Raw genomic sequence first — 15,285 nt, forward strand, 5'->3', positions numbered from 1 at the left:
TTCTTTATTATTAATGAGGGTCTTTTAAAAAGCAACTGATATTATTTTTTATTAACGATTTTGTTATATTGTATAAACGCGACGAAGATTTGACTGCAAGTTATTTTTTTTTAAAAAAAAAAGAAAATCGACAAATTGCACACGAGAAGTTGGTACGGACACATAAAGAGTCCCGACAAAAATATTAGACAAATAGACACGAAATCTGATCTTCGGGCATGGGAAATCCTAAAAGAAAGCGACATCTTACAATTTGAGTAGATTGTAAATGTGTAATGTCGAGTTTCCAGACTCTTGGACAATCTTATGAGGGATGATATAAACAAAATTAACGGATATTATCTGGTTTAACTTATAAAAAGCCTTCAATTAAGAAAATTATAAATTCTTAATTGTAGTGAACGATCAAAACTGTGACGCTCTTGGATAATATTATAGGAGATTATACAACCAAAATTAGATAGATATACCTAATTTGACTAGTAAAAAAGTCTTCAATTAAGGGACAAATAAAAAATTCACTATCAAACTCGATTCTAGAATTTTCGGCATGATTTCGAGCACGGATTATATGGGGGCGGATCCTCTTATCCGTAAAGGCTGGACTAACTCATGATCCAGTTTTTATATTGAAAATCAAATCTTCTGTCTCCAATATCACATGTCTCTGTGTTCCACTCATCATCCTAACCTACCTCCGGCGACCTCTGGCCCTTTGGCCGTCGTCCCGATCAACACTATAACCTTTGGGAAAGGTGAACCAAGGGGATCGTCATCGGTACTATCGGTGCCGAAATCCGGCCAGATTTGAGCAAATTTTCCTTTACCGTCGATCTAAACCCCTGCTTAGATCTGACCAGATTCCGACACCGATCGTGCTGATGACAATCCCCTTGGGTTTACTTTCCCCAAGGATTATAATATTGATTGAGACAACGGCCAAAAACCACTTATGTAAACTAGAACGATGTATAAAACATAGGGACAAAGAAATTTTAGGAACTCTTTATATTGATGAGAGACCATAGTCCTCCATCTATTAACAGATAAGGACTATGATCTCTCACCAATATTCTTGTCCCGGTCCAGGAGCGGACCAGGACAAGGGGATCCGGTCCCGGATTATATGTGAATGCGGCCTAGCGTTATCTAAATGGAATCTTTCTTTGATGCGACCGAATCCATCTTTCCCTTCTTATAGTCCATGCCGCCCGTCTCGTGCTTTCCTCAATTTCTGCTCTCATGGGTTGGGCTGGGTCGGCAGGGTTGCTCCAGAGCGGGGCGCTGCTCTGGTTGCCGCCGCTGCTGCTGGCGGCGTGGGCGGCGGCGAAGGCGCTCAACTCACTGTGGTGGAGGCCGAGGCAGCTGGAGCGGATGCTCCGGGCGCAGGGCCTCGCCGGCACCCCTTACCGATTCCTCTTCGGCGACCTCAAGGAGATGGGGCGCCTGATGGAGGAGGCGGAGTCCAAGCCCATGCCGCCCCTTTCGCACGAAATCGCCCCTCGCGTCGCCGCTTTCCTCACCCGCAAAACTAAAGAGCTCGGTGAGCCCTCTCGCCTCCCTCCTTTAAGTACTCCTACATCGCCTTATCAGATCGATCGACTTGTTGAAATCTGGTTCGATTCGTCCATTTATGCAAATTGGCGTAGGCGGAAGAACATCCTTCACTTGGCTAGGGCCTGCTCCCCGTGTTACTCTGATGGAACCAGAGCTGGTTAAGGAAGTGCTAGTTAAGAAGTTCGATCAAATCGGACGACCTGATTTGGGCCCTTATGGACATCTCCTCTCCACTGGAGTCTTCAGTTACCATGGCGAAAAGTGGGCTAAACACAGGAAGATTCTCAACCCTGCTTTCCACCTCGAGAAACTGAAGGTGAAAATATCTTCATTATGTGTTGGCATGTTTGTGTTTGCATTTCAATTCACTTGAAAGCTCCGCGTTCCTTTTCTGTTTCCTCGCAGGGAATGCTGCCTGCTATGTTGGCCTGTTGTACTGAAATGATTGAGAAATGGGAGAGCAGGATCGGTCCAGATGGGTCTTCTGAAATTGATGTTTGGCCGGAGCTGCAAGGCCTTAGCGCCGACGTGATCGCTCACACCGCCTTTGGTAGTAGCTACAAGGAAGGAAAAAGAATTTTCCAGCTTCAGTCTGAGCAAGCTGAACTGCTGCTGCTATCCTTGCAGTCGATATATATCCCTGGTTTCAGGTGAGTTACTCGATTGTCGTCCAAATGTTGAAGAAACAAACACTCTCTCTTCGACAATGCATTGATGGATCGTCTTGCAGATTTCTGCCTACTCCTAAGAACAACAGAAGGAAAGCAATCTATCGCGAAGTCCGGTCGATTCTAAGGAACATAATAAAGAAGAGGGAGGAGGCTATCAAGATGGGTGAAGCGCCAAAACAAGACCTCTTGGGGCTGTTGCTGGAGTCCACTCAAAAGGACGCCCAAGAATCAGGAAACAAAAAGGGCGGAATGACTACTGAAGACATGATCGAAGAATGCAAGCTCTTTTTCTTTGCAGGCCAAGAAACAACCTCCATCTTGTTTACCATGGCGCTGGTTACATTAAGCATGCATCCTGAGTGGCAAGAAAGAGCTAGGGAAGAGGTTTTGCAAGTCTTTGGCAAAAACAAACCTGAATTTGAAGGATTGGGTCGTTTGAAGATCGTAAGTATTTGTTTTTTGTTTCTCCTTTTTAGTGTGAGAAAGATCTGCGGATGTGTACTGACTTCTTGATCATCACAGGTAACCATGGTACTGTACGAGGTTCTCAGGCTGTACCCACCTGTGCCTATTCTCGAGAGAACAACATACAAGCCATTGCAAATTGGGAACTTATCGATCCCAGCAGGCGTAGGGATCTCACTACCTGCCGTGTTCATCCACAACGATCGAGAGTACTGGGGCAAAGATGCGGGCGAGTTCAATCCAGAGCGGTTTGCTGAAGGCGTCTCCAAGGCGTCCAAGGATCAGTTCGCGTTCTTCCCGTTAGGCGGCGGCCCCCGCGTCTGCATCGGTCAAAACTATTCGCTGCTCGAAGCCAAGATGGCACTGGGAATGATCCTGCAACGGTTTTCCTTCGAGCTCTCGCCGTCGTATTCTCATGCGCCGACCGCAGTTTTCACCCTCCAACCTCAGCACGGCGCTCCGCTGAAGTTCCGCAGGCTTTGAGTGCGAGTAACTCACTCCTCACTCCTCATTCCTCACTCCTCTGGTTTATGCTCATGGAAGAACTAGTGATCGAGCTGTGTTAACGTATGATCGCTGCTATGTACTTATATGAAATTCGAATAAAATTACGCTTCGAGTTATTATTATCTTCTGAGATCACAAGATTTGATATTCATCTCCAGAGGAACAGAGTGAACAGTTGTCCTTGCATCCAGTTGAACTGTGAACAGAGTGACTATGATAAGGAAGGGCTTGATAATTAATTTTATTTGCATTATCTTCATATTTATTATCTGGAGTCGAATCTCATGACAAGGAAGGGCTTGATAATTAATTGATAAGGAAGGACTATGAACAGTTGTTCCTTAATCAATTTTGGAGTCAATCTCAAAATTGGCGGCACGTATATTCATATAACTTATGTAAACTAACTCCACTCATCGTGATTTACCTGAGGTAGGCGGGAGCGCTGGAACGAACACGTTTACCTCCTTTGTGTTTACCTTCTTTATATCCGACAAAAGCATCCTCGCCGTGTTCACCCGCAGCCGGTCCGCCTCTCACACCATCCTCGCCGCTGCCTCCGCGTACTCCTCCAAGGCCGCCTCTGGCACCGCCGCGTTGTAGAGTTCGAGGACGGGGAAGCTGAGGGAGTAGAGAAGACGGATGAACATGGAGGGTCGGCAGTCGCCAATCCAGAGGAAAGCGTTCTCGAAGGAGTTACACCAGGAAGGGGAGAAGAAGGTGGGGCCGTCATCTGGTACAAGGCTGCGCCGGCACTCGTAGTACTCCTCGTAGTGGCGTATGCTCTTGGCGACGAGCCGGCGGAGCTCGGCCTCGGGGAAGCCGGTGGCTTGCCGGAGTTCGTTGAGATCGTGACCTGGACGCGCATCCACTCTTTGTAGCAAGCCCTGAATCGACCCTCCGTCCTTTCGGCACTTGCGCACGAGGGCAGGGCCAAAGAATAGGGATCGAGGAAGTGAAATAACCAGGAGTTGCGTCATGGTGTTATCTGCAGTAAAAGACGGCCGGGAATCTGCGTCCTTATTCTAAATTCCGAACAGATAAAACAGAGGTTCAAAGTCTGAAGCCGCTAATGAAAAGCACGTCTCTTCCACTAAGTTAGAAATCGCTCATTTATCAGAGAACGCCACGAGTTGTGCGCGCAGGTGTGAAATCTTTCCTCAGAGCGCCACGTTATGTGCGTGAATTGCTGTCTCTGAAATACCATCTACTATTATCGATTGCGGCGCATTGAACAAATATATATATATATTTTAAGGCATCTCCAATACAACGTTTTTTAAAGAGATTTATGAAATGTAAAAAAAAAAAAAATCTAACTATTGTGGGATAAAATTTGAAGTTTATAATTTAATAGTAATACTAAAATTTTAATTTTTTTTTGTAAAATTGATGTAACATGAATATAATCATATAATTATATATTATAAATTATATCGTATAAAAATTATTTATAGCTCTAATTATTAAAGATGTTTCAATAGATTTTTAGATTATTAAAAATTTTAATAAAATTCTACGCCCTAAATAGGATGATAAATCTAAAATCGCTGTCACACCGAGTATAACCGTATAGTTTCCGATATCCCAAATCTTAAGAACATCTAAATAGAATAATCAAAAAAATTATTAAATTTATAAATGGTAATCTTTGTAGACAACAAATTAAAGTTATACAAATAAAATAATATATGAAACAAAACGTAAATATAATAAAATGAAAATAAACTAAACTCGGAATCGTTGAGATTCTCGAGCAACGCTAGTATAAGCTGAAGCAACTATAATTTCAAAAGCATGGCCATACTAATAAAAATGAAGGCCAAGGAATCTAGACACAAGCCAAATGCTAAGTAGATAATAAAATATATATATATATATATATATATAATCTTGTTTAAAAAGTTAAAAAAATAAAATAAATCATAATCTCTTATTACAATTTTAATTTCTTCTTAAATTCTCTATTTATAGATAAATACACATGTTTTTCTGGAATCATGAAATATTTTTTATTGAAATTGAGAATCTCAACTTTATTATCATCAATTAAAAAATTTTCTCAATTAATATTATTTAATCAATAGATAGATAAGCCGTCCATGGTGCATACGTTATCTAAAGTACGGGCTACGGGGCTACCAACCTTCGTCTTCACTGCTGCTGGAAGATAAATATACACCCAGAGTTACATTAGGCCACCACGGCCTCGGGGGTATAAAAGGTTGCTGGACAGTGAAAGGGAAGGGAGAACCTTTCTCTCTTTGCCGTTAGCCTCGGCTAGCTTCGGCTGAGCTACGGAAGTCGCTGCGGTTGAAAGAGGGCAGCAAGGTCTCGCCCTTGAGAAGAGGAGAGGGAGACGGAGAGGCAACTGCTCCGGAAAGAAACCCTTAGAAGAGGAAGAGAAGGGTTCGGCTCTTGTTGCTAGGAGAGCGTAGCAGCTAGGGCTGCTTTCCCCTCTTCACTGTCGGGTACGACGAGCTCTCCGACTGCAGCCGAGAGACAAGGGCAGCAGCTGCTGTTGTTGGAGAGGAAGGAGAGAAGAAGTGAAAAGGATCGGTGAAGAAGAAGAAGGGAGAAGAAAAGGGTGAAGGCATGGGGTGGCGGTGTGGGCGATGGCGTGGCTGCTGCGTACGAGGAGTCGAGGAGAGAAAGAGAAAAGAAAATTAGGAAAGTGAATATTTACCCTAATATATTTGTACGGTCCGAATCAATTTAAATTTTAAATTTATTTTAACCATAAAATCAATTCCAATTCAATTTCCATTTTGAATCAAAGTATTTCATAAATTCAATTCGAATCCAATCTAATTTAAAATTCAAAGTTCTTAATTTCGTGTTTAATGCATCTCGTTATTATTATTTTATATTTTAATTTATTATTATTATTAATTCAGAATTTAACATTGATAGCTGAAGTCGCATCCTAATTTATCTGACAGATAGTAAATTTCTCTAGGCTGAATCAAAGAATCAATTTATTAATTGATTCAAAAGTGAGGTCATCTCGTCTAGAAACTGAGTTAGATGAGAATATTAATGATGATGAGAAAAATATTGACGAAGAGAGAAATCTGGAGCTTAAGGAAAAAGATCATTAATAGTACATATAACCCTATAAACACTACAAATCAAGCATTCAGAAGCGTTAAAGCAAGAATCAGGAAAAAGGTCTTTTGCACAGGACCTCCAACATTCAAGTCAAAAGAGAGGTCAGCGAAAAAAAAAAGATGAAGAACAATAAATGCGTACGTATAAGTAAGACTGTTGTCTAATGCATACCTGGTTAATAGAGAGTGCATCCCTTTTTATACTGTCTTTTGTAATCTCTGTAAGTATAAGACATCAGAGAATATCGAATATCAAGGAATGTCGGGTGAAAGAAGATGTACGACGGACTTTCATTGGATAGAGGAAGGTTTCATGGTTTATATGTGGCAGAGTATGATAATATTTATTGACGAATAGCTATTATTCTCTGACAAGTTGTTGCGGTTCCCTGATAACATTGTCCCCCTGGAATCTGACTGGTATAAAATCGGTCAGGATTAAGACTGGGATGGTGTCCAGGAGAAGTGAGGGGACTGAGCCATAGGGTTCGATCGGCGTAAAATCGACTATGATTAAGATTGGGATGGTGTCTAGAAAAAGTGAAGGAACTGAGTCCTCGGTTTGACCAGCGTAAAGTCGACCGAGATTAAGACTGGGATAGTGCCCAGAAGAAGTGAGGGGATTAAGCCTTAGGGTCCGACCGATATAAAGTTAGTCGGGATTAAGACTGAGATGGTGACAGGAGAAGTGAGGCAACTGAGCCATGTGGTCCGACTAGCGTAAATCTGGCCGAGATTACTGGGATGATGCTCAGAAGAAGTAAGAGGACTGAGCTCTCAGGTACAACCAACGTAAATTTGGTCAGGATTAAGATTGGGATAGTACCTAGGAAAAGTAAGGGGGTTGAGCCCTAGGGTCTAACCATCATAAATCTAATCGGGATTAAGATTAGGAATTGGGATGGTGCCCAGGAGAAATACGAAGGGACTGATCCCTAGGTCTGACAGGTGTAAAGTCAATCAAGATTAAGATTGGGATGGTACATAACAGAAATGAGGGGATTAAGTCCTGGGATCCGACCGTCATAAAATTAACCTAGATTAACATTAGGATGATGCCTGAGAAAAGTGGGAGGAATAAACCTTAGAATCCGATTGGTATAAAATCAGCTGAGACTAAGACTTATCAAGATAAATGAAGAAACTGAAGCTAGGTTCTGATAGCGGTAAAGTCAGCCCAGATTAAGATTAGAATTGTGAGTAGTAGGGATGGCAATGGGTCGGGTTCGGGTCGGATTCTATATCCTCCGCCCCCATACCCATCGGGTATAGGATCTCCGATGGGTATATCCATACCCATTAAAGGATCGGATATCTTCTATAATTTTAATTTTTCTTCTTTCTATCCAAACATTTTACATGAACTATCTTTATGTGTTAGCACAAATTGGAGTTTGGCAAGTAAATTTTGCAATTACACCCAAAAAATTTGCAATCGCCCCTACTGTAATTGCATAGTTCATGTAAAGTATTAAAATTTTCTTTAATATATGTATATATATTATCTAATCGGGTATTCGGGTCGGGTATCGGGTATTGATAGTCCCTCCATACCCTCCTCCATTCGGGTCGGGTATCGGATCCTCCATCGGGTTCGGGTGAAATTGCCATCCCTAGTGAGTAGACTGTCGGAATGCACGATCTTCATCCCTCGCCATCATTTTTTTTTCACTTTTGATTATCACGTTATTTTTATCATTATTTCCCTCTTATCAGTTATTTCTCAGATAATTCGATTAATTTTTTTTTATCATTATCTTCCTCTTATTAGTTTTTTCTCAGATAATTCGATTAATTTTTTTTTATCATTATCTTCCTCTTAGGGCATCCACAACGCCGCGTTAAAGCGGCGTTATAACGCCACTGTTGCTTTAACGCGGCGTTGTGGAACGCCGCGTTCGTTCAAACCGCTTGAACGCGTTCAGTATTCTGAACCCGTTCAAGCAGCATTGGGGTGGGCCAGGGCTGGCCCACCCCATGCTATATATATTTTTTTAATAAAAATATAAACTCTAAAATTAAAAAAAAAAACAGAAGACAACGGCTCATTTAAAAAACAAAAGCAACGGCTAATTCAAAAAAAAACGGCTATTTAATTTAAAATTTTTAATAAAATGATTACTTTTTAACGGCTAGTTAACGGTTAGTTAACGACTAGTTTGAAATTTTGACTATAAATATCCATCCATATGTGCATATATTTTCATTCCCACTCACTACTCTTTCAATTTCACTCTCTAAATTCTCTCCCCGTCTATTTTTTCAAGTTCCTACCATCTTATTTTCTATCCAAAATGGATGAAAATAATAGGGCATTTTTTTCCAATTTCTTGAATTCTACAAACAACTCGCAAGAATATTCATCTTCCCAGAATCCACAAATTCCACCAAATTATCAATACCCATATCCATTTCCCAGTATGCCGTTTCCTCCACAAAATCTTCAAAATGTCCAAGGGTTTGGAAATTATGCCCCTCGAGGTCCATATCAACCGCTTCCAGCCGAATATTGGCAAAACATGAGTCATCCATATTTCACGTCGTCGGTTGTTCATGGATATGGTACCCCGCACACAACTGGTATGTCTTTCACTCCTTCAATGTCGAATGAACCTGCAACTCCGACTTTTGTCCCGGAAACTCAACTTTCCGACCGTGAATCCCCAATTGAGGTGGTCAATTTAGAAAAGACGGTTTCAAATGCTGAGGGTACAAGAAAGCGTTCAAGTTGGACAAAGGTTGAAGACGAGGTCTTAGCGAGAAGTTTTGTCACTATCAGTGATGATCCAATAATCGGCAATGATCAAAAGGCGGATGCTTTTTGGGGACGGGTTGCAAGCTACTACAATGAGAATCTTCCCCAAGGTTCAAACACCAGAAGTGCAAATGTTATACGGTCACATTGGCACAATACAATCCAAAAGAAGGTATATCGATTCAACGCAAATTACAATAGTATTTATAGTTCATATCGAAGTGGTCACAGTGATGAAGAAATATTGAGGTTTGCGTACGAAAAATATCTATCTGAAAACAATGGTGTTGCATTCAATCTCGAACATGTGTGGAGAATTGTCAAAGACCGTCCAGTGTTTACTCCACAGTCCGCTGATCACTTTGTGGCGACAAAGAAGACGAGGACCTCAGAGTCTGGAGCAAGCAACACCTCCTCCAACCAAGATGTGAGTATAGACCTGGATTATGAAGATACTCGTCCAATGGGGCAAAAGGCAGCAAAAAGAAAGGGGAAAGACAAAGTAAAATCGACCATGGAGGATCTGACAGTAAACTACAACAATATTATCACAAAGTTCACTGAGTACACAAGCGTGAAGAAGTCCGAAGTCGATTTGAAACAAAAACAACTTGAAGTAGAGGAGATTAAGGCAAAAGCTGCATTGTCCAAATCTGAAGCTAAGAATCGTCGCTTGAAGTTGAAGGAGTACGAAATATTGAACAAAGACACCTCGTAGATGACAAAGGAGCAGCTTATTATACATGAATGCCTATGCAAGGAGATTAGGTCGAGATGGAATATCTAAATTGTTTACTTAACGTTCATTTTCTAGTATTATTATATTTTCGAGTGATTGTAATTTTTAATTATTGTATTTCTCATTTCGATTAATGTGATTTTTAATTATTATATTTTTGTAAAATAGTCGTTATAAACAAGTCGTTGGAAATTAGCTGTTACAACTAGTCGTTGGAAACTAGCTGTTACAACTAGCCGTTGGAAACTAGTTGTTACAACTAGCCGTTGGAAACTAGCCGTTACAAACTAGGCGTTACAAACTTACCGTTACAAATTAGCCGTTGCAACGCGACGTTGCATACTCATCATTGCAAACTAGCCGTTGCATGAGAAAAATAATATATATAGACCATCATCCCATTTCTCAAACACATATACTAAAACGTGTTTCCTCCAAAAATGTCTCATTCTACAAGCAGCTCTAGCTCAAGTTCCAGCTCGACAAGCGAAGACAAAGTCCATGTTGAAATCGATGAGCAAGCTTATGATCTGGGTGAAGAACTTATGTTATTGGTTCTTCAACAACACCAACAACTTATGGAAGCATATCAGAGGAGGGACATGCGCAGAAGAAGGTTCGTCCAAAGAAATCGTGAAGCCGGGCATGAGAGACTTGTCAATGATTATTTCTCTATAACCCCGGTATATCACGATGAAATATTTCGAAGACGATTTCGAATGCGAAGAGAGTTATTCCTCCGCATAGTAAATGCATTAGAGAATCATTCAGCATTTTTTCAACAAAGGGACGATGCTGTACGAAGAAAAGGGTTGTCACCACTACAAAAATGCACCGCTGCGATTCGTCAACTGGCTTACGGAGTCCCTGCCGATCATCTTGACGAGTACCTACGTATGGGTGAATCAACTGCCATCAGGTGCCTTTTCAAGTTCTGCGAATACGTTGTTGAAATATTTGGTGATAGGTACTTGAGAAGGCCAAATGCTGATGATGTTCAACGTCTTCTTCAAATGCATGATGAGAGACATGACTTTCCTGGCATGTTAGGTAGCCTTGATTGTATGCACTGGAAATGGAAAAATTGTCCAGTTGCTTGGAAAGGTCAATTTACAAGGGGGCATGAGTCACCAACAATCGTACTTGAAGCGGTCGCGTCTCATGACTTGTTGATATGGCATGCATTTTTTGGGGTCGCCGGTTCACGTAACGATATTAACGTGTTATATGAATCTCCCATATTCAACAACGTCTTGCAAGGAAATATGCCGGCGATTAATTTCACGGTGAACGACACTACATATACGAAGGGCTATTATCTAACAGATAGAATATATTCCGAGTGGGCTACTTTTGTTAAGGATTTTCCTTGCCCGGAGGATCCCAAGAGGAAGTTGTTTAAGGAAAGACAGGAGTCTGCAAGAAAAGATGTTGAACGGGCATTTGGGGTGCTCCAATCTCGATGGGCGATTATCAGAGGTCCAGCTCGGTATTGGTATAGGAAAAAGTTAAAACAAATCATGTTAGCATGCATTATTTTGCATAATATGATTGTTGAGGATGAGGGAGGTCACGTGACAAATTGGTACAGCGAAGAAGGTGACGAACCCGCACAACCTATCCATGGCTCAAATCGAGGATTTCAGGATTATCTTCGAACAAATTCTGAGCTACGTGACACTCAAGTTCATCACCAACTTCGCGCCGACTTAGTTGAACATATCTGGGGGCAATACAACAACAATCCATGAATTAATATTTAAAATAAATTTTATTTTCCCAACTTTGTAATTTTAGCCGCTCAGTTGTAATTTCATTTTCCCAATTTTATAATTTTGGTGTTCAGTTGTAATTTCATTTTCCCAACTTTATAATTTTAGGTGTTCAGTTGTAATTTCGTTTTCCTAACTTTACAATTTCGTTTTCCTAACATTCTAATTTCGTTTTCTCACAAACATTTATTTTATTTAATAAATATATTTACAAAATTAATATTATTTTTGAAAAATAATAAAATTTTATTTTTAAACGTAAAATTATTATTAAAAATAATAATAATTTAAATATTTTAAAACATATTTAATACATATTTATTTAATATGATATAATGTTAAAATGAGTGAGTGGACGGTGGGACCCATGAATAATGAGTATTAACGTTAAAAGGGATGTGAGTGAAAGAAGGATGTTGTTATAATGAATATGTGGCAGTGGGTCTCATACTTTTTGATGATGTGATGAATATTATAATACTAGAGCATTGTGGATGTTCTTATCAGTTATTTCTCAGATAATTCGATTAAAACTTAATAATGAGAGAGAATTGCGATATATCTACCATTTCCCAACTGTCCGACCCTTAACCTTTCCCTTATCTTCCGACATTATATTCTCCGACGAGTTACTCCGCACGTCAACAGCCTGGCCTTCGTTTTAGCAAAAAGGCATCCAAGTGTCGCAAGTAACAGGGTTAATTCGATCCTACCTGTACAGGCACTGCCCTAACCTCTCACAATGAGGTGGTGGGGCCCACACTTAAGTAGTGGGTCCCACCACCTCATTGTGAGAGGTTGGGGTAGTGCCTGTACAGGTAGGGTGAAATTTACCAAGTAACAGCCCCGGCAAGCGGATCCATCACATGCACGTTAACATTGATTGATCATGGGCATTTGCGCCGACATGATGACCCCGCCTCAAAGGAGGAGGAGAATTAAGTGGATCAGTTGTTAAATTTACCTCTCTGTATATTTATTTATTTTTTGATTGATATACATTAATTAAATTAATTGTATGTAATAATAAAATATTTTAATTTAAATTCTAGTTGATTGAATTCTAACAATTGAGATTTATCGTTATTCTAAATACATATAGAAGTTCAGTTGTCTACGCAGGTTGCCATGCAAAGTTGTCAAATGGGATGAGTTAACATGGATAAGTCTGCTGGTAGAGTTGACTTAAAACAAAGAGTCATCACGTGTCACATGCATGGATGTTGACTTTTCTTTCGCAGTTGGCATTGGACAGTTTATGCTAAACCAATATATACCAAAGACAGTTTCAAAGCTATTAAGCAACTCCAACCGTGAAAAGTGTAAAAGGAATATCAAATGCGTTATCAGCCGATTTTTTTTTTTTTTTAAATTTAGAAAATTACTTTTTTAAATATAATATAGTATAATATTAAATTTATATTTAAAATATTCTTAAATATTATAAATTATATTATTTAATTGAATTGAATTTATTATGTAAATTTTATATATTATAAATTTATATTAGTTATTAACTTAAATAAGTAATATTTAAAATATTTTTTATATTACTTAATATTAAAAATATTTTAAATTTAAAATTGGTGTTTTTAGGTTACATATTTTTTTTTAAAATAGGTATAGATTTTGATACATTATTTTACTTTTAAATTATTTAAAATTTAACTTAGAAGTAATTAAAATAACAAATTATATTGGTAATTTCAGAACAAACACATAATTAAACATTTAAAATTTTAAATGCATCAATATAAAATACATAACATATAGTATAACATACAAACATATATTTAAAATAATTATAATAACACTGTAATACTAAACAAATCAATATTTAATATTATGAAAAATCACTTTTTAAACCATCGAAATAATCATCAAATTGATCGGAGTAATTCAAAAGATCTTGAGATTCTTGTCCCTTCTTGTTGAGATGAATTGAATTTAGATCATTCTCCTTGATATGAAATTGATTGAAATTTTTAGTTTTCAGTTCTCTTTTGCATAATTCAGACTTCTCAATCGTGAATAAATTCACGCATTATCGATCAATGATGCTATCAAATCTATGAACAAAATTTTATTCTCTTCCTTGAGTATAGCAACATCATTATTTCGATCCAACGTCGTAACAAGTTTGTCATTATGTGAAACTATTTTTGAGTTATTGTTGATTTTTTCTCTTCAATTTTACCTTTTTTTCACTCCAATAGGTTATTTAGTTGAAGTATCACTACTATCTGAATCAGTGATGTTCAGATTAAATGAAGAGACACGTGGAGATGAAGGAGAATAAAAATCTTTCTCAAGATTATACGATTGAAAATAATCAACTGCAATTTGTCATTGCACTCTTGATACAATTTTGACATTGTCACTATTGAATTGCTTAATACCTTGAAGAATGCTTCACACATGTTCAAATTTGAAGCCCTTTGAGTAATTAGGATCTTGTACTAATAACATTTGAGTACAATTCATTTGTAAGAAAATAATACAATTATAAAAAAAATTAATAACTAAATTAGATATAGATTAAAAAATTGGTATAGTCTACAAAAGAAATAATCATAACAACTTACAATATCTTTCTCTGATGCTCCACTTGGATTCAATTCTTTGCTTTATCGTATGCAATCCTTCAATTTGAAAATAATGTCAATGATAGTATTCATTCTTTTTGGTAATGATTTCCTCGGTCTCTCTAAATTTTTAAAATTTGGATATAGATTATACTCCATCGCAACTCTTGTCCAAAATTGATCATTTTTTTTGTTGATTCCAATGATTATATTTTGAGAAATAAGAAGATAAACATGATATAAATGTTTATCTTCTTTAACTGAGTAGGATGATGAATAAGAATTCAAACTCATTTTTTTAAGTGTAAGTTTATGCCTCTCCCACCATCCTCGTCGCTGCCTCCGCGTACTCCTCCAAGGCCGCCTCCGGCACCGCCGTGTTGGCGGGGGCAGTGGCGCTGCCGCTGCGGCTTCTCTGACTCAGGTCGTTCCACCGGGCCGAGCGCGGAGTTAGAGTTCAAGGACGGCGAAGCTAAGGGAGTAGAGAAGACGGATGAACATGGAGGGTCGGCAGCCGCCAATCCAGAGGAAAGCGTTCTCGAAGGAGTTACACCAGGAAGGGGAGAAGAAGGCGGGGCCGTCATCTGGTACAAGGCTGCGCCGGCACTCGTAGTACTCCTCGTACTGGCGTATGCTCTTGGCGACTAGCCGGCGGAGCTCGGCCTCGGGGAAGGCGGTGGCTTGCCGGAGTTCGATGAGATCGTCGACATGGACGCGCATCCACTCTTTGTAGCAAGCCCTGAATCGACCCTCCGTCCTTTCGGCACTCGCGCACGAGGGCAGGGCCCAAGAATAGGGATCGAGGAAGTGAAATAACCAGGAGTTGCGTCATGGTGTTATCTGCAGTAAAAGACGGCCGGGCATGGCCGGGAATCTGAGTCCTTATTCTAAATTCCGAACAGATAAAACAGAGGTTCAAAGTCTGAAGCCGCTAATGAAAAGCACGTCTCTTCCACTAAGTTAGAAATCGCTCATTTATCAGAGAACGCCACGAGTTGGGCGCGCAGGCGTGAAATCTTTCCTCAGAACGCCACGTTATGTGCGTGTGAATTGCTGTTCTCTGAAATACCATCTATTATTACGGCGCATTGAACAAATATATATATTTTTTAAGGCATCTCCAA

At 39.4% G+C, this 15,285-nt stretch overlaps 4 protein-coding genes across 4 annotated transcripts; 3 read left to right on the top strand and 1 right to left on the bottom strand.

The window, feature by feature from the left end:
- Window positions 1–1,215: 1,215 nt before the first annotated feature.
- Window positions 1,216–3,322, top strand: LOC121997935 (cytochrome P450 72A397-like). Its single transcript, XM_042552612.1, has 5 exons — window positions 1,216–1,543; window positions 1,650–1,873; window positions 1,963–2,207; window positions 2,288–2,672; window positions 2,751–3,322. The coding sequence occupies exons 1-5, from the start codon at window positions 1,243–1,245 to the stop codon at window positions 3,174–3,176; spliced, it is 1,581 nt and encodes a 526-aa protein (XP_042408546.1). The 5' UTR covers window positions 1,216–1,242; the 3' UTR covers window positions 3,177–3,322.
- Window positions 3,323–3,736: 414 nt separating this feature from the next.
- LOC121995293 (protein DOG1-like 2) lies at window positions 3,737–4,180 on the bottom strand. Its single transcript, XM_042549070.1, has one exon. The coding sequence runs from the start codon at window positions 4,178–4,180 to the stop codon at window positions 3,737–3,739; it is 444 nt and encodes a 147-aa protein (XP_042405004.1).
- A 4,550-nt stretch (window positions 4,181–8,730) lies between these two features.
- LOC121995294 (glutathione S-transferase T3-like) lies at window positions 8,731–9,783 on the top strand. The gene has a single exon (XM_042549071.1). The coding sequence runs from the start codon at window positions 8,731–8,733 to the stop codon at window positions 9,781–9,783; it is 1,053 nt and encodes a 350-aa protein (XP_042405005.1).
- Window positions 9,784–10,244: 461 nt separating this feature from the next.
- On the top strand, window positions 10,245–11,555 carry LOC121995295 (protein ALP1-like). The gene has a single exon (XM_042549072.1). The coding sequence runs from the start codon at window positions 10,245–10,247 to the stop codon at window positions 11,553–11,555; it is 1,311 nt and encodes a 436-aa protein (XP_042405006.1).
- The last annotated feature ends 3,730 nt before the right edge of the window (window positions 11,556–15,285 follow it).

This window comes from Zingiber officinale, chromosome 6A, assembly GCF_018446385.1.
Source record: "Zingiber officinale cultivar Zhangliang chromosome 6A, Zo_v1.1, whole genome shotgun sequence".
NCBI lineage: Eukaryota > Viridiplantae > Streptophyta > Magnoliopsida > Zingiberales > Zingiberaceae > Zingiber > Zingiber officinale.

Coding starts and splice junctions, on each gene's coding strand:
- LOC121995294 (XM_042549071.1), top strand. CDS start 8,731: ATGCCGTTTCCTCCACAAAATCTTCAAAATGTCCAAGGGTTTGGAAAT.
- LOC121995295 (XM_042549072.1), top strand. CDS start 10,245: ATGTCTCATTCTACAAGCAGCTCTAGCTCAAGTTCCAGCTCGACAAGC.
- LOC121997935 (XM_042552612.1), top strand. CDS start 1,243: ATGGGTTGGGCTGGGTCGGCAGGGTTGCTCCAGAGCGGGGCGCTGCTC. Junction 1,544..1,649: donor CCGCAAAACTAAAGAGCTCG/GTGAGCCCTCTC, acceptor AAATTGGCGTAG/GCGGAAGAACATCCTTCACT. Junction 2,673..2,750: donor GATTGGGTCGTTTGAAGATC/GTAAGTATTTGT, acceptor TGATCATCACAG/GTAACCATGGTACTGTACGA.
- LOC121995293 (XM_042549070.1), bottom strand. CDS start 4,180: ATGACGCAACTCCTGGTTATTTCACTTCCTCGATCCCTATTCTTTGGC.